Below are 23,652 nucleotides of genomic sequence, written 5' to 3' on the forward strand. Positions count from 1 at the left end.
AAAACCCAATTTTATGGCCGCAAATATTTTGCGGTCATATAAAAATCAAACTTATCCACAGGTAAGTGGTCCAATACATTAAATGTATTTTTTTATGGCTGCCAACAGTTTCTGCACAATTATCAATCGTTCAACCCATGCTTTTCAAATTTTAATATGTTGATACTAATAATAAAATGGAGATCAAGTTCCATATTGATTATTTCCACTTTTACCATTCTGGTGTTATGGTCCTTGATATATTGGAAAATTGCACCTATGGTTTTCAAATTACAATATGTTGTTACTGATGATAAAATGGAGGTCAAGTTCAATATTGCTGATTTTCACTTTTACCGTTCAGGAGTTTTGGACCTTGATCTATTGGAAAATGGCACTTTATGTTGTTTCCATGCAATGACTTATGAACTACTTGACCAATGCTATTAAAATTTTATGTTGTTACTGATGACAAAATGGTAGTCAAGTTTAATTTTGATGATTTTCATTTTTGCCATTCAGGAGTTATGGTCCTTAATAGATTGAAAATCAGTTGCCTATAATTGCTTACATCCACTTCATTTGAACTTTGGTGGATAGTTGTGTCATTGGCAATCATACCACATCTCTTTATTTTTATATAGAATGTTACAGGTCAAAGCACCATTCAAAATACAAATAAACTGCTTCGCCAAGGGCAGCTGGATACGACCGCAGAGGTCCAACCCTGAACAGTTGGGGCAAAAATGGACACAATATTCAAGCTTGATACAGGTCTGAATTTGGATTGTTATTAAATATTTGACAGATTATAGGTTTCTGACACAGAATAAATGTAGTCAAAGAACTTAAAATTGGTTATATGATTTGAATTTATATTCAATTGAAGATTTCTTGCTTTTGTGCAATACGCCTTGCTGTTGCGCAATACTTAGTAAATCTGTTTTCAGACTATATACAAAGAATTAGCAATTGTGACCCCCCATTTTTCTTTGGAAAATTGACAATTTCTTAAATCTTGAAGAAAAAAATTGACACCCCCACAATAATTTTTTTTTTTGCCCCACCCCACCCTTTTCCAAAATTAAATATTTGAAGAAATTAAATCTGGAGGATAAAAAAATTGTCCCCCCCCCCCCCCCCTTCCTCTTTTCCAAAAAAAAAATAACATTTGAAGAAAATTTTCTTTTTGTAAAATATGGTACATTTTAAGAGACATCAATACACTTTAACACAAGTTATTGTCTGAAAACTAAAAAAATGCTTATTTTAGACCCTTTTTGGTCCCAAATTCCTGAACGGTTTGAACAATTACCCCCAAAATGAATCCCAACCTTCGTCTTGTGGTACAATTTCAGAGTAATCAATATACTTATACACAAGTTATTGTCCTGAAACTAGAAAATTGCTTGTTTTGGGCCCCTTTTTGGCCACTTATTCCTAAATGGTTGAGACCATCACCCCAAAAACAATCCCAACCTTTCTTTAGTGGTATTGAACCTTTTGGTAAAATTTCATAGAGATCCATACACTTAAACTTAAGTTATTGTCTAGAAACCAAATGTTTTCGGACAAAGACATGATAGCAATATACGACCCCAAAATTTGTTTGCGGTCATATAAAAACACAGTTTGCTGTCAATTTGGCAGCTCATTCCTTGTTATTATTTCCACAAAAGTATATGAATTCACAGTAATGGAAATACTATGTGAAGGGCACAATATGAAATCAATCTGTTTGCAGGTGACATGAAAGTCCATACAATCAACTTGGAGAAGTCTTCATAACATTTGGAAGTAAACATAAAATACAAAAATTGTTACATCTTTTAATGAATAAACATGTTTGCAGTTTAGTGTCTGAGAAATCATTTCAGCTCTCCAAAAATGTCAATTTGATTCCAAAAGCATATTTATAAACATACAAAATAATTGTAAAGATAACAAGATTTATAAAAGAATTCAGAAGTGTAATTCTAATAGCACAATTAGTAGAGCAAAAAAAATGAATGTGTCAGATTGTTGAAAAAGTGCAACAATTGAAAAAAAAAAAGTACAATCAAACACTGGTTATACCATTGAATGGAATGACTGTTTTATTCATGAGGTTCAATTTTTTTAAGCTGTGATTATTTCATTTTACATAAACAATTTCATTGGTAGACACCTTTTTCATGATCTTTTTCTAATTTGCAGAATTTAAAATGTTGAATGTATGACTATGAACAGGCTATATTTGTTTAAAATATTTTCCTTCTCATGAGCTGTAGATTAATGAAATGACAACAAATTCAGTAAAACTACTTAATTATACGAATTCTTGACAAGACAAGTTAACTGGCAGATGCTGAGAGTTGAGTCAAGAGCACATCCTGATTTGTTTGTTACTGAAATGTTTTTTTTATGTAAATTAAGAATCTATTAGTTTCAGCTTTAACTGTGATTCAATTTTTAAATATTATTATTACAGTTCAAAGTTCCAGACTTTCTTTTCTAGATTTTCTCAGCCCTTCCATATCTTTTCATCATGAGTCTCAATAAGATTTTATTAATTTTTAACTTAGAATGCTTTATGTGTATTAAGGTTCAAATCAGACTTTCCATGTAAAATTATTATAGGTCATCTCAAAACATCAAAAAACCACAGACCTCAGTTCAACATATTTTATTCTTCACAAAGTACAAATTGTACTTCTTCTGGTATCTAATAAATTATTGTTCGTAAATGTCCATGAAAAAAGGATAACCTTTTCCTATATTTGTTTTGCCCTGGAAACTTTGTTATAAACAATGCCATAATATCTGTTCCTGTTGAACATATACCTTTTATTCCCTTTAAATAGGAACAATGCAGTAATATTTGTTCCAGTGGAAAATATTCCAGAATATTTTTTTCCATTTGGAACTATTATGAAGGAACTTCTATTTCATCACAAAAGGACTGGGGTACTTTTTTTTATTGCCAATCATAATATCAAGTATTTTGATAGTATGCATATTTTCCCCATCATAAATTGTATCCATGAATTAAATAAAGTGAATTTCATAAACTTCGATCAAAAACATTGTCTTTTTAAAAATTTAACCAGAAACTTCTGACATAAGTTTGATTTGGACTTCACTATTGTCTGGATTAAGATTAATCAGTCTGTTACTAGACTCAGCCAAATCTGATATGGATACACGTCCATGCTGTTTAATATATTTAGCCACAGATTCAAGTTCCTCCATTGTTATATAAATAAATTTTCCTCTGTCATCAATAACTCCAGTTAAACGTCCTTCGTCTTGTAATTCCTGAACTCTATTGATTGCATCCTGAAATTAAAAATCTTCAATATAGATTTCAATCATATTTTTTTTTTTTGTTCATTGTTTTGTATATAAATCAGGCAGTTAGTTTTCTCATGTGAATTGTTTTACATTTGTCATTTCTGGGCCTTTTATAGCTTGCTATATTGTATGGGTTTTGCTCATTGTTGAAGGCTGTAGAGTGAACTTCAACATCATTTGGATTCTGGTAGAGTTTTCTCATTGGCAATCATACCACATCTTATTTCTATATTGACAAAGAACCAAGTCATGCTATGTAAACTATGTGTTATTTTTTGTTGTTGTTTGTCTTCGTTTGTATGTCTATTTTTTTTTAGGATTTGCATGTTGGTGGTTGGTGTGGTTTGTTTTACTGTAATTTGTTTTTAGAAATTTATGTTATCCTTTTTTTTTAACAATTTTTATACGACCGCAAAAATTGAAAATTTTTTGGTCGTATATTGGTATGATGTTGGCGTCGTCGTCGGCGTCGTCGTCGTCGTCGTCGTCGTCGTCGTCGTCGTCCGGCGTCGTCTGGCGTCGTCCGAAGACACATTGGTTTTCGCACTCTAACTTTAGTTTAAGTGAATGGATCTCCATGAAATTTTACCATAAGGTTCAATACCATGAATGGAAGGTTGGGATTGATTTTGGGGGTTATGGTACCAACAGTTACGGAATTAGGGGCCAAAAAGGGGCCAACAATAAGCATTTTTGTAACTTCCAGACAATAACTGGTGTGTAAGTGTATGGATCTCTCTGACATTGTACCACAAGGTTCCATATCACAAAGGGAAGGCTGTAATTGATTTTGGGGGTAATTGCCTCAAAATGTTAGAAATTAGGGGCCAAAAAAGGGGCAAAAAACAAGCATTTTTCTAGTTTCATGACAATAACTTGTGTGTAAGTGTTTGGATATTTCTGAAATTGTACTACAAGGTTCCATATCACAAAGGGAAAGTTGGAATTGAGTTTGGGGGTAATTGCCCGAAACGTTTAGGAATTGGGGGCCAAAAAGGGGCCAAAAATAAGCATTTTTCTAGTTTCCAGACAATAACTTGTGTTCAAGTGTATGGATCTCTCTGAAATTGTACTGCAAGGTACCATACCACAAAGGGAAGGCTGAGATTGAGTTTGGGGGTGATGAATCATAAGGGGGTTCAAAAAATTTTGGGGGGGGATTTTTTTTTTTCTTTTTTTTTTCTTTTTTTCCTTTTTTTTTTTCTTTTAAAATTTTCCATTTTAAGTTGGTTATTTCTGATTTATATTTAAAAGCAAATAATAATGATATGGTAGGAGAAACACACCAAACAGGATGTGTAAATTATTATATAATAAGTATTGTGCAATAGCAAGAAATTTTCAATTGCACAGTATTGCACAATAGCAAGAAATCTTCAATTGCACAGTATTGCGCAATAGCAAGAAATCTTCAATTGCACAGTATTGCGCAATAGCAAGAAATATCCAATAGCACAATATTGCGCAATAGCAATAAATTGTCAATTGTACAGTATTGCGCAATAGCAAGAAATAATCAATTGCACAGTATTGTGCAAAAGAAGATACTTCGTATAAATTGCTTATTTCTTGATCAATTTCAATGGGGTTTTATTCTTGAATTCTTGGGGTTCTTTAATATGCTGAATCTAACCGTGTATTAAGTTTTTGGATTTTGGGCCCCGTTTTTAAATTGGTCCACATTGAGGTCCAAAGGGTCCAAAATTTAACTTTGTTTGATTTCATCAAAAATTGAATTATTGGGGTTCTTTGATATGCCGAATCTAACCGTGTATTTAGATTCTTAATTTTTGGTTCTGTTTTCAAATTGGTCTACATAAAGGTCCAAAGGGTCCAATATTAAACTTAGTTTGATTTCAACAAAAATTGAATATATGGGGTTCTTTGATATGCTGAATCTAACCATGTATTTAGATTTTTGATTATGGGCCCAGTTTTCAAGTTGGTCCAAAATGGGGTCCAAAATTAAACTTTGTTTGATTTCAACAAAAATTGAATATATGGGGTTCTTTGATATGCTGAATCTAACCATGTATTTAGATTTTTGATTATGGGCCCAGTTTTCAAGTTGGTCCAAATCGGGGTCCAAAATTAAACTTTGTTTGATTTCAACAAAAATTGAATATATGGGGTTCTTTGATATGCTGAATCTAACCATGTATTTAGATTTTTGATTGTTGGGCCTCGTTATCAACTTTGTCCACATTGAGATCAAAAGGGTCCAAAATTAAACTTTGTTTGATTTCATCAAAAATTGAATATATGGGGTTCTTTGATATGCTGAATCTAACCATGTATTTAGATTTTTGATTATGGGCCCAGTTTTCAAGTTGGTCCAAATCGGGGTCCAAAATTAAACTTTGTTTGATATCAACAAAAATTGAATATATGGGGTTCTTTGATATGCTGAATCTAACCATGTATTTAGATTTTTGATTATGGGCCCAGTTTTCAAGTTGGTCCAAATCGGGGTCCAAAATTAAACTTTGTTTGATTTCAACAAAAATTGAATATATGGGGTTCTGTAATATGCTGAATCTAACCGTGTATTAAGTTTTTGGATTTTGGGCCCCGTTTTTAAATTGGTCCACATTGAAGTCCAAAGGGTCCAAAATTTAACTTTGTTTGATTTCATCAAAAATTGAATTATTGGGGTTCTTTGATATGCCGAATCTAACCGTGTATTTAGATTCTTAATTTTTGGTTCCGTTTTCAAATTGGTCTACATAAAGGTCCAAAGGGTCCAAAATTAAACTTAGTTTGATTTTAACAAAAATTGAATTTTTAGGGTTCTTTGATATGCTGAATCTAAACATGTATTTAGATTTTTGATTATGGGCCCAGTTTTCAAGTTGGTCCAAATCGGGGTCCAAAATTAAACTTTGTTTGATTTCAACAAAAATTGAATTCTTGGGGTTCTTTGATATGCTGAATCTAACCATGTATTTAGATTTTGGATATTGGACCATAATAGGTGAATGTCCAATTTAAAATTTTTAAGTTCTTAGACCACATTCATTCTGTGTCAGAAACCTATGCTGTGTCAAATATTTAATCACAATCCAAATTCAGAGCTGTATCAAGCTTGAATGTTGTGTCCATACTTGCCCCAACTGTTCAGGGTTCGACCTCTGCGGTCGTATCAAGCTGCACCCTGCGGAGCATTTTATTACAATTTTCAACTTGTTCAGAATATAAGCAACTCTGAAATCATATAAACACATTTGTTTTAAGTCTACTACTTTCATATTAAAAACTCATGATAATTATAGTTGTTGTTATTTTGCAAAGCATTTGGAATGTCATAAAAGCAAAACCAAGATTGAGAATAGTTTGTGGGGGTGAGGGAAACATTGCTAAGATTTTTATGTAAGTTATCCTGCACAATACGAACATCACAATAATAAGAACTCACATTCTGAATTCAATATATATATATATATATATATATCTGTATGGAGATTTTCCTGAAGTCGCAATTATAAATCTCTCATTTTTGTCAATTCTTCAAAAATCGCAATAATAAATGCATGTAATAATTTTTGAATTTACAGTTTTAAATCATTGTTTGATATGAGTAACATCCCATCAATGGCAGTAGAACTGGTTTCCTGCAATGCTTGGTAACAGTGAGATATAAACAACAAAATGCGTGTCACCTTAGCAGACAATCTTCTAGTATCAATAGTTGGCAGTGGACACTGAAAGTTGTTGTCCAAAGTCTCAGAAAAATTGAACAAGAGCCGTTTAAGTCATATAAAATTAATTTTTGTTCAGCATTTTACCTACCTGTGTTTTAATTTTGAAGTGAGAGGCTAAATCTTCAAGCATGATAACTTTCATTTCCTAGAAGAAAATAATGTAAAACCATATTTTACAGGGAAAACAATCAAATATGATATATACGTATAGATTATGAGCCTCATGCTATTACAAATAGCATTTCATGTAATTTATGTACAGAAATAAAAAATATGGGTTGAAAATTTCTCATCCTAATAGAAAACCATATTGTATGAAAAATTCAATAATGATATATACTACTAGACTTATGAACATCATGCTATTATAAATAGCACACCATTATGTATAGAAATAGACAAATACTGATTAAAAAGTTCTAATTCTAATGGAAAGTGCTTGATGAAAGACTGTCTCAAACATTCTATAGAGGGTGTCTACTCATAACTTTAGGCTTTATTGTAAATTCACTATTGAGAATGAAAGCAGCTGATGTTTGGTCATCTTGAACTTCCATCAATGTGGTGTAAAAACTTAATAAAATGCTTCGCTGGGGCGCAGCTTGATACGACCGCAGAGGTCGAACCCTGAACAGTTGGGGCAAGTATGGACACAACATTCAAGCTTGATACAGCTCTGAATTTGGATTGTTATTAAATATTTGACACAGCATAGGTTTCTGACACAGAAAGAATGTGGTCTAAGAACTTGAATTTTTTTAATTTACCTATTATGGTCCAATGTCCAAAATCAAAATACATGGTTAGATTCAGCATATCAAAGAACCCCATATATTCAATTTTTGTTAAAATCAAACAAAGTTTAATTTTGGACCCCAACTTGGACAAACTTGAAAACTGGGCCCATAATCAAAAATCTAAACACATGTTTAGATTCAGCATATCAAAGAACCCCAAGAATTCAATTTTTGCTAAAATCAAACTAAGTTTAATTTTGGACCCTTTGGACCTTAATATAGACAAATTTAAAAAACGGGACTTAAAATTAAAAATCTAAATACACGGTTAGATTTGGAATATCAAAGAACCCCAATAATTCAATTTTTGATGAAATCAAACAAAGTTTAATTTTGGACCCTTTTGACCTCAATATGAACCAATTTGATAGCGGGGCCCACAAATAAAAAATCTAAACTCATGGTTAGATTCAGCATATCAAAGAACCCCATATATTTAATTTTTGTTGAAATCAAAAAAAGTTTAATTTTGGACCCCAACTTGGACCAACTTGAAAACTGGGCCCATAATCAAAAATCTAAACACATGTTTAGATTCAGCATATCAAAGAACCCCAAGAATTCAATTTTTGTTAAAATCAAACTAAGTTTAATTTTGGACCCTTTGGACCTCAATGAAGACCAATTTAAAAAACGGGACCCAAATTAAAAATCTAAAAACACGGTTAGATTTGGCATATCAAAGAACCCCAATAATTCAATTTTCGATGAAATCAAACAAAGTTTAATTTTGGACCCTTTTGACCTCAATATGAACCAATTTGATAGCGGGGCCTACAAATAAAAAATCTAAATACATGGTTAGATTCAGCATATCAAAGAACCTCATATATTCAATTTTTGTTGAAATCAAACAAAGTTTAATTTTGGACCCCAATTTGGACCAACTTGAAAACTGGGCCCATAATCAAAAATCTAAATACATGTTTAGATTCAGCATATCAAAGAACCCCATATATTCATTTTTTGATGAAATCAAACAAAGTTTAAATACTGGACCCTATCTCGGACCAACTTGAAAACTGGGCCCATAATCAAAAATCTAAACACATGTTTAGATTCAGCAAATCAAAGAACCCCAAGAATTCAATTTTTGTTAAAATCAAACTAAGTTTAATTTGGACCCTTTGGACCTCAATGTAGACCAATTTAAAAAACAGGACCCAAAATTAAAAACCTAAATACACGGTTAGATTTGGAATATCAAAGAACCCCAATAATTCAATTTTAGATGAAATCAAACAAAGTTTAATTTTGGACCCTTTTGACCTCAATATGAACCAATTAGATAACGGGGTCCACAAATAAAAAATCTAAATACATGGTTAGATTCAGCATATCAAAGAACCCCATATATTCAATTTTTGTTGAAATCAAACAAAATTTAATTTTGGACCCCAATTTGGACCAACTTGAAAACTGGGCCAAAAATCAAAAATCTAAATACATGTTTAGATTCAGCATATCAAAGAACCCCAAGAATTCAATTTTTGCTAAAATCAAACAAAGTTTAATTTTGGACCCTTTGGACATTAATGTAGACCAATTTGAAAACTGGACCCAAAATTAAAAATCTAAATACACTGTTAGATTCGGCATAACAAATAAATAAATGTGATCAAAGATTTTACAAATCTAATGCGCCATACTGTGCAATTAAAGATTACTTCTTGAAATTTTTCAATATTTGAAATTTGAAAAAAAAATAATATTTGAAGAATAATTCTTTTTAATTTCTGAAATCTGAAATGAGAAAAAATTGGCCCCCCACAATTTCTTTTTATCCCCCCCCCTTTTTCCCCCAAAAAAATTCTTTCCCTCAAGATATGGTCATAATCTCAATTCAAATTTCCAATGGAGTTGGCAACCATAATTACCCATTTAAATTTACCATAGTGCTAACTTAATCTATTTTATAATAGAATTAATAAAAATATAGTGTCAAATCTTTCATATGGATTTTTTTGTAAAAAAAAAAGATGAAAACATTTGCAGATATTTTTACTGGTCTTCCTTTATAAATATGCATTTCTTTAAACATAATTTAAAAGCAGTGTAAGGGAAGTAACCAAAACATTGTATTTGGATTACCTCCCTTACACTGTTTTAGATTATCTTTATTGTTCATTAACCATTACTTTATACATAATTTAAAAGCAGTGTAAGGGAGATAATTTCAATGATGTATTTGATTTATCTCCCTTACACTGCTTTAAATTATGTTTTGTACTAAAGTATTTGTCCATTAACCAGGACAACCTTGTTTTTCCCCCTTTTTTGCCCCTAATTCCTAAACGGTTTGAGCCATAACCCCCCAAAGCAAATCCTAACCATCCCTTTGTGGTATGGAAACTTGTAGTATAATTTCAGAGAGATCCATACACCGTTCCACAGTTATTGTCTGGAAACTAGAAAATGCTCATTTTTGGCCACTTTTTGGCCCCTAATTCCTTAACTGTTGGTACCATAACCCCCAAAATCAATCCCAACCTTCCTTTTGTGGTATTTAACCTTATGGTCAAATTTCAAAAAGATCCATTCACTTAAACTAAAGTTAGAGTGCGAAAACCAATATGTATTCGGACGACGACGCCGGACGACGACGCCGGACGACGACGACGACGACGACGACGACGCCAACGTCATACCAATATACGACCACAAAATTTTTTTGCGGTCGTATAAAAACTAGTTAAAACTCAATACTTTTCCTGAAAAAATGCATGTACCAAGTCAGGCATTTGCAAATTATTTATTTTGTTTGTACTCCAATAGTCCAACTTAACTTTACTAACACAAACTGAAAGAATTGAGGTTGTTGCTGATTATAAAGTTGACCTTAGATGTTTTAGCTACTATTTTCAGGTTATATCTCTTTAACTGTTTCGGTCCTTATACATCTTTGGCTTTCAAACATTTGGCTATGAGTGTTCCTGATGAAGGTATATCTAGAAAAGCACTTTGGATGCATGCAATTTATAAAGTGTTGTTTTCATATTTTATAAAGAAGTTATTACTCATGATGAAAAACAGAAGATAGTCTTACCTTTATATAATCTATAAATTCTTGTAACAGAGATTGTGACTGAAAAATAATATATTTTATACATATTACATATCAAAGCAGTATTCTGTATAAAGTAATTGTTTTAGAACTATGACAAAAAGAATGTTAGAAATATAAAAAAGACTTGAAACAAATTTCTGTCTACTTTTTTTTTAAGATGTAATATGATGAGAAAATGAGTTGCTTTCTAATAAAAAAAAATTGGGGTCAAGCTTGATATATATAGATACTTGACTATTGTTAACCTCTAGCTGTTTGTTTTTTGTGTCCTTAGGTTGATACCTTATTGAAATTCACCCAAGATCTTTTATTCATAATTACTGGTTTAAGCATTAATAATAAATGTGAATGGTAATAATTTATACAAAGCACAAAAATCTCATCATTCACCTCAAAAGCTAACCAAACCTTTAAACAGACTTATTCAGAAGGGATATAGTTACGATACTGTTGTCAGGCCATTAAAGATGGCATTTTTTGGAATCAATATTGATTCACTCATAGGGTCTCTGCATCAGAAATAAACACATTTATTCTAAAACCAGTTGTTGGCATGATACGTTATGTTTTTATATTGCATATTTTATGATGGTATGATACTAAACCCCTAATGGGAGGGAATGTGCTTGATTTTCATATGATGAAGACATAATCTTTCAATCAGTTTAATTGAGGTCTAGAGCTGGCATGTCAGTAACTACTAGTAGTACTTTGTTAATTTATGTTGATTATTGTCATTTTGCTTAGTTTCTTCTGTTACCTATTCTAACTTCGGACTCAGACTTCTTTTGAACTGAATTTTACTGTGCTTATTGCTGTGTGTTTGTTTATTCCACATTGGCTAGAGGTATAGGGGAGGGTTGAGATCTCACAAAACATGTTGAACCCCACCACATTTTTGTGTCTGTCCCTAGTCAGGAACCTCTGGCCTTTGTTAGTCTTGTATTTTTTTTGAATTTTTGTTCATTTATATGTTTTGTGAGTTTAGTGTGACGTCCATTTTCGCTGAACTAGTTTACATTATTGTTTAGGGGCCAGCTGAAGCTCGCCTCCAGGTGTGGGATTTTCTCGCTGTGCTGAAGACCCATTGGTGGCCTTGGGCTGTTTTCTGCTCTTTTGTCGGGTTGTTGTCTCTTTGACACAATCCCCGTTTCCATTCTCAATTTTACTATCATGTTATAATAGTTACATAGAAACAAAATCCTAACTTTGTTTAATTGACCCCTTTAAATTTGACCATTTTTCTGTTTCAAATTTTCAATTGGAAATGAATTTCACCTGCCTAATGTAATCTGAATTTCAAGGAAACAATCTAGTTAAAGAAACATTTTCTATGCAGATTTGAAAAAATGAGAGTCTTCAAGGGAAGATTGTCACTTGCCGTTTCCAAACAATATTAGCAGAAAAGGCAAAGACCATGTTTGGGTTAAGTAAGCCCCAAAAATCTCCCAGATAAAAAATCAAAATAAAAAGTGAACACCATTATGTTCTGTATAAGAATCTGTGCAAGTTTGGTTTCAAGGAGTTACAGATTAACAACATTTGACATGGACAACCCATGCAGACAATCCCTCAAGATAACAGAAGTGTTTCCTATGTGTTGCTATAGTTTCCTTGTCAGGTAACACAAAAATTCACAACTTGCATCTGATACATACCGATAGATCTGGCCCTATATCTTCTTCTCCTTCTTCATCAACAGTAAAAGCTGCTTTCAATTTTAAATATTCTTCATATTCCCGTTTTTCTTCTTCCTCCTTTTTAAGCTGCTCTTGTTTTGCCTATTTAACAAAAATGAATATCTAAAAAACCTAGCATGAAAATGTCAAATACAGTAATTGAGAGTTACATGATTGTTTAAGAAATAATATTGTAAGGGTAATACATAGCATCCATCTGCACAAGTTAAGGGTAGAGCCAGCTGTATAAATCATTCAACTATGACCCTTCTTCTTTCTTGGATCTTATTAAACCTATTTTTGTTACTAAAAAAAGCTGACACTAAATCAGTTAAGACTCATATTTTATTTTCTGTTTCATCAATAATTTTTTGGTCTAGCGTTTAAGTGTGTGATTCTTTCATTTATTTGTTGCTAGCTATAGACTCATAAGAGATTTTTTGTGTGTTCAATTTTCTTTTACATATGTTTGTCCATATGTTTCTGCAATATTGTCTTTTCAGCATTTAATCTATTTTTATTTTATATCAGTAAATCTGTACTAAAAATTATTTGTATTTATATCTTGTCCCTACATAATAAGAATGTTTACCTCCTCCTCATCTTGGGCTTTTTGTATTTCTTCTTCCTTCTGTCTTTGTTTTTCTAACAGTGCATCTCTTTTTTTCTTATCTTCTCTTTCTTGTTCTTCTGCCTAAAACAATTTTAATAAAAATACTGATTTATACAAAAATTTGCAATTGAAAAAATTGTACCGTTCTTTGAATTGGTTAAGTGATTATTACACAAGTCTGGGTATTAAATATGACAAGTTGCTTGTGAAATTTCAAATGTACAAAAATGTTTCACTAGTCAAGTATCATATCTTTATATCTTATATATTATTATAAGTATTGTATTTTTTAGTTCAACAAATTGATTTTCAGGATTTAAATATGAAAGCTTATATCTTATTACCAATTAACTGTCACAACAGAGATGAACAAGCATTCTGAGAGTATTGCATGGCAATACATAGTCCCCTACCGGTTAAAAATTCATTGTACTGGAACAAAATGCTAACTTAATCTATAACTTGGCATGTAAACTATATAACAAATATCAAGTCAATATGTTCAAGCATGATGAAAAAAGTGTGGAAAACTTATTATTTAAGTGAATTTTCTAAGTCCAAGGACCATAACTCTGCACAAAATCATCAGACCAGAACAAAATTCGATCTTGATCTGTAACTTGTCATGATAAAACTATATAAAAATTATCAAATCAATATCTTTAAGCATGACAAAAAAAAGTATGGAAAACTGATTATTTGACTTAATTTTCTAAGTCCAAGGACCATAACTCTGCACAAAATCATCAGACCAGAACAAAATTCGATCTTGATCTGTAACTTGTCATGATAAAACTATATAAAAATTATCAAATCAATATCTTTAAGCATGACAAAAAAAAGTATGGAAAACTGATTATTTGACTTAATTTTCTAAGTCCAAGGACCATAACTCTGCACAAAATCATCAGACCAGAACAAAATTCGAACTTGATCTGTAACTTGTCATGATAAAACTATATAAAAATTATCAAATCAATATCTTTAAGCATGACAAAAAAAAGTATGGAAAACTGATTATTTGACTTAATTTTCTAAGTCCAAGGACCATAACTCTGCACAAAATCATCAGACCGGAACAAAATTGGAACTTGATCTGTAACTTGTCATGATAAGACAATACACCAAATATCCAATCAATATCTTCAAGCACGAGGAAAAAGAGTGTGGAAAACTGATTTGCCGGACAGACAGACAGACAGGCAGACAGACAGACAGACAGACAGACAGACAGACAGACAGACAGACAGACAGACAGACAGACAGACAGACAGACCAGACCAGACAGACAGACAGACGGAGTGCAAACCTAAAGTTCCCTTCGACTTCGTCTATAGGGGACTAACAAGTAAAATAACCTATGTATGAATGAATGCTAATCGTAAATGCAGGTAATGCATACTTTGAAACTTTGGGCTTATGTCTAAAAGGGGAGATAGGGGGAGGGGTCTTTTATCCTGCTCCTTGCATTGATAATGCAACTTCATACCAAATATCAGTATCATTTCATTAGGATTTACTTTTAAATTGACCTACATGTAATCAAAACTTAATTGATTGTAGATATTATTACATACTTTCTGATGGAGCTCATGGTTTTGCATCCTTGATGCAGCTTAAATGAATGCAGTTATCCTGACTAATCAACTGGTTCTTGGGATGATATTGACTTCATGTAAATACAGAATATCAATGGATTGTCTAAAACAGCACTTGTATGCAAGGAACACAGGACAGAGCTGATATTAGTAGAAATATTTATTTCACAGGAAAATAAATGTCTTTAATGTCAGTAAAAGTCTTGTCTATCCTTTGTCATGATCTATCCTTTGTCATGAGCAAAGTTTCAATTTCAAAATTTCACAAACGGTCAGTTTCAGGGTTAGAAAATTTACATGACAGATGGTTTACAAATCTGGTGATGTCTTAGGGTTAAATAAGAATTGATTACCAATCTCCTTTTGAGTGATGCCTTATCACACTTGATATAGCTCATCAACATATTTTACATGAGTAACACGACAGGTGTCACATGTGGAGCAGGATCTGCTAACCCTCAAAGAGCACTTGAGAACACCATCTGTATTTTGTGGGGTTCATGTTGCTCAGTCTTCAGTTTTCTACAACGCATGTGTTCGAATATCACTTTGGTATATTTCACCTCTCTCTTATTTATAGGTCAAAATGTGAGTAAAAATATCTGAGTTTTAAAGAAAGTATACTTGAATGCTGTATGGTGACCTATAGATCCACATCATTTGGACTCTGATTGAAAGTTATCTCATTGGCAATAGTACCACATTTCTTTATCTTATATTAAGTTATCATGAAACATAGAATGACTAATCCCTTTGGGTCTTACTTTTATTAGTTGTGACATTGTCAAAAAAAGGTTCATGAATCAGTAAAACCAAACGAGTTTTCATCAGACATATGAAAAATTGCCTAGTTTTTTATGTGTAAAGTCAAATAACTCTTGAATGACAAATTATCAAAAGGTGGCTAGTCTTCACTGAATCTAAAATTGTATAAAAATTTGGTAAGGAGTGGTTAAAGCATGCTTGAGTTATTGCAAGACATACCTGGCTTGGTTGATCGGTCGAAAGGATAATTACATAATTACAACCAATGGGCATGACTTACCAATCTGTTAGCTTTCTTTTCAGCCTTCTCCTGTAATTTTTTTTGCTTTTTTGCTCCAATTTTCCCGTCTCTTTCTGTATTGCCAAACATGTCTTCTTCTTCTTCACTACCTTCTGCTAAAATAATAACAACAGAACTTGATATGGGTGCTATTAATTTACTTCAAAGCTTGTGAATTACCAGGCATAGTCCTTTCAACTATTTGAATTTGAGTTTGATAATTTTTTTACTACCTGGAATATGGAAGTTTTTTGTCACATATAAATAATTCAGCTAAGTAAAACTCTGCAATAACAGAGTCGATCTAATTGAAAATAAGATTTCTTATAGCAACACACACTAAATAACTGAGTGAGAGAGATCAGGTTTTAATCTAATTGTGACAGTATAGATTTATCTGATTCTCTGTCCTATCGTCTATGTTTTTTACATTTAAAACAGTTAACAATGAATAAATAGTGGGACTCACCAATATTTTGAAATACTGACTTGGGACATACCAAATCAAATTCATACAAAGAACCCTGGATGTAAACTTACCTGTAAAATTGTGTTTTATATATCGCCTTTTTCTAGAGATTTTATATTGGTCTAGAAATCAAACTGTAATGCATGTTGTCAATTTCAGTGTATTTTTTATGATGAAGACAAATGTAATTAAAAGTTTTTGTAAAATATACCAGAATCATCTTCCCTGTTCATCATTCTTCTTCCTCTTGGTCTCACACGCTGGCGTGCCCCTCTTGGAACATTATCAGCTGCTTGTCTCTCTGCAATATTTCGTCTTGGTGCAGGTTCATCTTTTTTACCTGGATTGATCAACAAATTTGCTCATACATATTATCAATTCACTGTTTCAGAATCTAATGCCTCCTGGGTAATATTTTCAAAAGCGTACAACAAAACGTTGTGATTGGTTTAAAACGTACTAAACAATAGAAATTCAACCAATGACATACCGTTATCTTCAATTTGGTGTACGAACAATGAGATTACCAATAGTCCTTTAAATTTTGAAAAGGCGAATTAAACATAGTACATATTATCTAATCATAGTATTTCCAACAAATACTAATAAAGAATTATAATCCAAAATTATCTTGTGTTATCACAAAATTAAAGGTTTATGTTGAGAAAATTCAGAACGTTACTGGAAATCCATGGGTGAAGGAGAACAATCTTAAAATAGCCTCAACTATCAAATGGACATTATTTTTCACTACATACAAAGACTGCAAATAGTCAGTGTGTAACAATCAATTATTGATTTATAAAACTATCAACTGTTATGCTTGCTTATTTCACAATATGCTTGTCAGTGATTTATGCTACGTGTATTTCTGCGATTGGCTTTGAAAGAGGGACATCATGTTTTTTTTTTAACACTGATGCTAGTGATGTTTAAACCAAATTTTACTGACATATAATATGTATATATATATTAGACCGGTTTCAATATTATGTTATTTGGGTTGGAGTGATTTCCCTTGGACATTGGTTGAAACCGTTTAATTTTTTAATTTAAACATGTGGTACAGCCAAGTCAAAGAAAAGATCGTAACAAGATTGTAGTTGTAATTCATACAAGGCTTAAAAGAATTCTGAAAAAAAACATTAATGTATATCAAATAGAGGCTCTAGAGAGCCTGTGTCGCTTACCTGCATCATCTTCAACAATGGCCACTTATCAAAATCATCATTAGAGTGGAATAACTCCAAGAAGAACACATTCTGAGAGTATTGCATGGCAATACATAGTCCCCTACTGGGTAAAAATTCGTTTTACTGGAACAAAATGCTAACTTGTTCTATAACTTGTCATGGTGTAAACAAAAAGTAAATATCATGTCAATATCTTCAAGCATGACTAAAAACAGTGTGGAAAACTGATTATATGAGTGAAAAAAACATTAGATATGTTTAATAGTTCTCTAAAATTAGATATGATGTAATACAGTGTAATTTTTTATCTATTTTCAAATTATAATCAAATATAATTAATAGTTCCAAATATTTTTTCTTTCATTTGTCACAAACTAATATAGATGTGTAACTTATCTATAAAATGTCAAAAACATTTATCTATACAATAATGTAATGTATTGAAATATATACATTAATAAAAATAGATTATTATCTAATTAAAGGATTTCTTTTCATAAATTTTTCTTTATATATATATAGCATTCAGAAAATTAGTTTATACTAAATAACAAACAAACCTGCTAAAAAATTCTTCAAATAATTTAACCATGAATGTCTTTAAAAAAATGAGTTATCTCCCTTTGTACAGAAATATGGTTTAACATAGTACTCTAACATTAGATATGGTCCAGAGTTATGGTCCATAACTCTGGACTAAATTATCAGACCGGAACAAAATTCGAACTTGATCTGTAACTTGTCATGATAAAACAATATACCAAATATCAAATCAATATATTCAAGCATGAAGAAAAAAAGTGTGGAAAGCTGATTTGCCGGACTGACATAAGGACAGACAGACTGACAGACAGACAGACGGATGGGGTGCAAACCTAAAGTCCCCTTCGACTTCGTCGGTAGGGGACTAATAAACTGACAATTTTAGTCATGTTGACATATTTGTAGATCTTACCCTGCTGATCATTTTGCCTTTTTAAAGTTTCTATTCATCTATAATAATTTTCCAAATAATAAGCAAAAAATGCAAAATAAATGGTAACAAGAGTGCACACCCTGAAATGTCTCGCCTTCTTTACTAACCATTGATATTATGTTGATAGTCCTAAATGAAAGCTTTACTACAACTATTACATAAACTTAACATGATCCAAGAAAATGAAGTCAAGGTCATATTAACCAAATGAAAAATACATGTACACATTACAATCATTCAATACACTAAATATAGTTCACCTATTGCTTATAGTTTCTAAGAAACAGACTTAACCAAGAAAACTAAACATTGACCAATGAATCGTGAAAATGAGGTCAAGGTCAGATGAACCATGCCAGGCAGACATGAACAGCTTACAATCCTTCCATACAACAAATATAGCTGACCTATTGCTTATAGTTTAAGAAAAACAGACTGAAACACATAAACTTAACACTGAGCAATGAACCGTGAAAATGAGGTCAAGGTCAAATAAAACCTGCGAGACTGACATGTACATCATAGAATATTTCCATACACCAAATATAGTTGACTTATTGCATATAGTATAAGAAAAAAGACCAAAACTCAAAAACTTAACTATAACCACTGAACCATGAAAATGAGGTCAAGGTTAGATGACACCTGCCAGTTGGACATGTACACCTTACAATCCTTCCATACACCAAATATAGTAGACCTATTGCATAAAGTATAAGAAAAACGGACCAAAACACAAAAACTTAACTATAACCACTGAACCATGAAAATGAGGTCAAGGTCAGATGACACCTGCCAGTTGGACATGTACACCTTACAATCCTTCCATACACCAAATATACTAGACCTATTGCTTATAGTATCTGAGATATGGACTTGACCACCAAAACTTAACCTTGTTCACTGATCCATGAAATGAGGTCGAGGTCAAGTGAAAACTGTCTGACAGGCATGAGGATCTTGATAGGTACGCACATACCAAATATAGTAGTCCTCATTGAAATTGGTTAAAAGATTTGTATTTATTTTCAATTGAAGATTTCTTGCTGTTGTGCAATACTTAGTAAATCTGTTTACAAACTAAATATAATAATTTGCACACCCTGTTTGGTGTGTATCTCCTGCCATATCAGTATTTGTTGTTTCTTGATATAGATCAGAAATAATTTATGTTGGAACAGCTTAGCCAGTATTAGAAAAGTCTTGTTTTTGGCCCCTATTTGGCCTCTAGTTTCTCAATGATTTAAGACACAACCCACAAAATCAACCCCAACCTTCTGTGTGTGGTATGGAACCTTGTGGTACAATTTCATAGAGATCCATTGACTAATACTTAAGTATTTGTCCGTAAACCAGAAATTCCTAGTTTTTTGGCCCTAATTCCTAATTGGCGGTTTGGGCCATAACCCCCAAAACCAAACCCAACCTTCCTTTTCAGGTATGGAACCTTGTGGTACAATTTCATAGAGATGCATACACTTATACACAAGCTATTGTCCTGAAACAAGAAAAATGCTTGTTTTTGGCCCCTAATACCTAAACAGATAGGACAATAACCCCTGAAATCAATCCCAACCTTCCTTTTGTGGAATGGAATCTTGTGGTACAATTTCATAAAGATCCATACCTGTATTCTCAAGAGATTGACTGAAAACCAAATGTCTTTGGACGACAATGACAACATCTTAACATTACACGACAGCAAAACTCACAATAGTTTTGCAGTCATATAATAAAAACTTGTGTACTTCTATTTTCTTTGTCAGTATACGTATTTCATGAGTATACATTAACAAATAGAAATATAACAATAAAGATTAAAACAAAACAGCTGTTTTTCTTCAAAAGATACATATTGTATGTTTTATTTTATAGTTTATGTCTCCAAATATGGACTAATGAGACTTATATAATGACTCTATTGATCAATGTTCCTGTCCATATAATAAGCTTAAGGTCTGTATATGCTACAGAATAGAGAATTTTTTTCTAAATTAAAAATAAAGAGAAAAAAGGGGCAAAAAAATGAAGAAGAGAGAATAATGGAAGCTTAAATATACAGAATAGAGAAAATTTGTACATGTATAAAAAATAAACAGGAGGCTGTCAGAATGTTAGGAGTATGGAAGTAAACATTTTTTTACAAAATTAATAAATTTGTTGTTCAGAGTACAAGTACAGAAGTGAAAACTAATCATCATACTAAATACTTAAGGTGGTACATATTAAAAATAGTGAGACAAGATATAACACAAAATAAGTAAACATTGAATTACAGAAATGCATTGCAAATTGTGTCAACAGGTCAAATTAACACGAAAGTACGATTTGAGAGTACTCGCAGTAGCTGAAAGCTAGTTAAAAGCCAAAAACAATTAACAATAAATGGGGAATGTGTCCATGGGACACAGATGATGCCCCCGCTTGCATATAATGTTATAAAGGGACATAACTCAAGAACAGTAAAAGTGACGCTACCCAAATTTGTACTTCATCTGAATTTTGTGGTAATAAGCATTTTGTATAAGTTTCATAACATTTGGTTGAGGCAAACTTAAGAGAATGGAAACGAAAAATTCAGCATTTTTTTCATTTGTAGAGGGGCATAACTCTAGAACGGTAGAAGTGACGCCACCAAAATTCAAACTTGATCTGTGTTTTGTGGTAATAAGCATTTTGCATAAGTTTCATAACATTTGGTTAAGGCAAACTAAAGTTAGAGAACAGAAACGAAAAATTAAGCAATTTTTCCGTTTGTAAAGGGCATAATTCTAGAACAGTAAAAGTGACCCCACCAAAATTCAAACTTGATCTGTGTTTTGTAATAATAAGCATTGTGTATAAGATTCATAATATTTGGTTGAGGCAAACTAAAGTTAAAGAAAGGAAACGAAAAATTTAGCAATTTTTCCATTTGTAAAGGGGCATAACTCTAGAACGGTAAAAGTGACGCCACCAAAATTCTAAATTGATCTGTGTTTTGTGGTAATAAGCATTATGTATAAGTTTCATAACATTTGGTTGTGGCAAACTAAAGTTAGAGAACAGAAACCAATTTTGGGACGTACGGACCGATGGACCGTACAGACAGACAAGGGTAAAACTTCATGCCCCCTCCGCTACGATGGGGGCATAATAAAAAATTTGTAAGGGTTCCGCGGAACCCAGTGTCTCGCCTACTTTTGCTGTTGTCTATGTTTTCAGTGTGATAGGGGAATGCACATAATAGATTTACAGTTAATGAAATAAAACGTTGAAATGTATGAAAAAAGTTATGCTTGTAAAAAATGAATACAGTATGCAATCAAATCTATAGATTTATAAAAGAGTTGAAACATAAATTTATTGAATGAAACAACTGATAAAGAAGATAATTTTTACATTAAAATTTAAAAAACTTTAACCACAGAGTGAATATTTGTGGACGCGGCCACCGACGGAATGTAGGATCGCTATGTCTCGCTTTTGTCGCAGCTCAACAAAATTATTATTATTATTATTAAAAATTTTCCTCTAGATACTATCTTTTGATTGTAAGAAGCTCCTGTCCAAGTTTGGTAAAAATCCAGGATGGTTTATGAATCTAATAAATGCTTTAAAAACTTTAACTGCAGACTGTATGTAATGTTAACTGGAAGAAAAACTAAGTCCATTTATAAGTAATACATGTATACGGAAAAACAGGAAATAAATTTTTACAAAATTAACTTCTAGATACTAGCTTTTGATCATAAACAAGCTTCTGTCCAAGTTTGGTACAAATCCAGGATAGTTTTAGAAAGTTAGTGCTAATGTAAACAATTTTCAAAGATCTTATTACAATATTTATAGGATAACCTTTACTTATAAGTTTGTTTAAAGGGTCGATGAGTTTACACGGATCATATAGTGATTTACGTGTTTTTAGTACAATGTACATTACTACCGTAAAATTTAGGATGTGAAATACCGTTTTTAATCAGTTTTCTACAAGTACAACCAAATTTACTAATCAAATCTTTGTATCTATGAAAAAAATTTAGTAAATGTTTTCAGTAATTTATGGTAACGAATTGATCCCTGACTTAATAACTTACCAGTGATGCAATGATTACTTTCGTTAAAATCTATGACATCACTACACAAACGGACATAAAGAACTTGTTGGGATATCTAAACACCGTATGATGGAGCCAAAGGAACACCACTGTTTAAAAAAGGAAAATTAACAAAAGGGAATGAAAAATCGTCTCTTTTGTCGTAAATTTCCCTTTAGAAATTGACATGTCTAAATCTAGGAAAGGACAATTACTGCTGTTTATGTTAGATTTATTTAAAGTAAATTTCGGTAGTATATTTAGAGAACTCTGGATTATTTAACAAAAAAAATATCATCAAGATAACGGTAGGTTTGTTGAATGTGTCAACCAATTGTAACAATGATGTGTGTTTCGTCAAGTGACATATGGAGGTGCATTATTGCTTATTTACACTGTGTCATTTTAAACAAACCTTTCTTTTCTTTGCAGAATATTGAAATTAACATTATAGAGACTGCAACAATACCAAGTAAGCATAAATATACTACTCCTGGCTCAACTGGTGCCATTTTAATGTTATAAAGTGAACAGAATTTCTGAATTTCGTCACCGGAAATGAAAGGGTACGACGAAAAATAAACAAGTGCGGACAGAACACGGTAATCTTCTGTGTATTACAATAACTTTTTGAGAACTTGACTGGTTGCAAATACGTAAGCTGCACATTGTCTGGGAGTTTACTTGATAAGACAAGAAATCTTATACAATATTTTATAATTTTTGTTTTATTACATCTTTCAGTTTTCCATGCACCCCTTTCCCCAAGGGTCACAGTCACTTGTCTGAATTTTTTTTATCTATATCCAAGGATTTGTATAGAATACTATACAAATCCTTGCTATATCTAATATACATAAAAAAATACCTATATATAACTTATATAACAGTAATGTTATATAAGTTATATATAGGTATTTTTTATGTATATTTTTTGTGTGCTTTAATTTTTATTTTTTTTAGTAAATATTCCTCATATAATATTTTAACTTATTTAATGTGTTCTTGCTCTAATCCATAAGATTTTACATTAACAGTAGTTTATATATCCGACCCTCTTGAGTCTATTCATATTTTTCAGGTGAAAAAAATATATACTAAATATTCTTTAATTATTTAAACATAT

At 31.8% G+C, this 23,652-nt stretch overlaps 1 protein-coding gene across 2 annotated transcripts; it reads right to left on the bottom strand.

Annotated features, from left to right (window-relative positions):
* Positions 1 to 1,794: 1,794 nt before the first annotated feature.
* On the bottom strand, positions 1,795 to 23,108 carry LOC127733314 (DDRGK domain-containing protein 1-like). Of its 2 annotated transcripts, none has more exons than XM_052242690.1 (8): positions 22,942 to 23,108; positions 16,493 to 16,621; positions 15,813 to 15,925; positions 13,149 to 13,250; positions 12,536 to 12,658; positions 10,857 to 10,895; positions 7,102 to 7,158; positions 1,795 to 3,297 (listed from the first exon to the last, which is right to left on the bottom strand). In XM_052242690.1, exons 1-8 carry the CDS (start codon positions 23,036 to 23,038, stop codon positions 3,061 to 3,063), a joined length of 897 nt encoding a protein of 298 aa, XP_052098650.1. In that variant the 5' UTR covers positions 23,039 to 23,108; the 3' UTR covers positions 1,795 to 3,060. The 2 variants fall into 2 exon arrangements, with proteins under 2 accessions (XP_052098650.1, XP_052098649.1); XM_052242689.1 differs by having other exon boundaries at positions 15,813 to 15,928; positions 22,942 to 23,107.
* Between the last annotated feature and the right edge of the window lie 544 nt (positions 23,109 to 23,652).

Source organism: Mytilus californianus, unplaced genomic scaffold (genome assembly GCF_021869535.1).
Source record: "Mytilus californianus isolate M0D057914Y unplaced genomic scaffold, xbMytCali1.0.p SCAF_3, whole genome shotgun sequence".
NCBI lineage: Eukaryota > Metazoa > Mollusca > Bivalvia > Mytilida > Mytilidae > Mytilus > Mytilus californianus.

Coding starts and splice junctions, on each gene's coding strand:
- LOC127733314 (XM_052242689.1), bottom strand. CDS start 23,038: ATGGCACCAGTTGAGCCAGGAGTAGTATATTTATGCTTACTTGGTATT. Junction 15,929..16,492: donor GAACAGGGAAGATGATTCTG/GTATATTTTACA, acceptor TTATTATTTTAG/CAGAAGGTAGTGAAGAAGAA. Junction 7,159..10,856: donor AATTTATAGATTATATAAAG/GTAAGACTATCT, acceptor ATTTTCTTCTAG/GAAATGAAAGTTATCATGCT.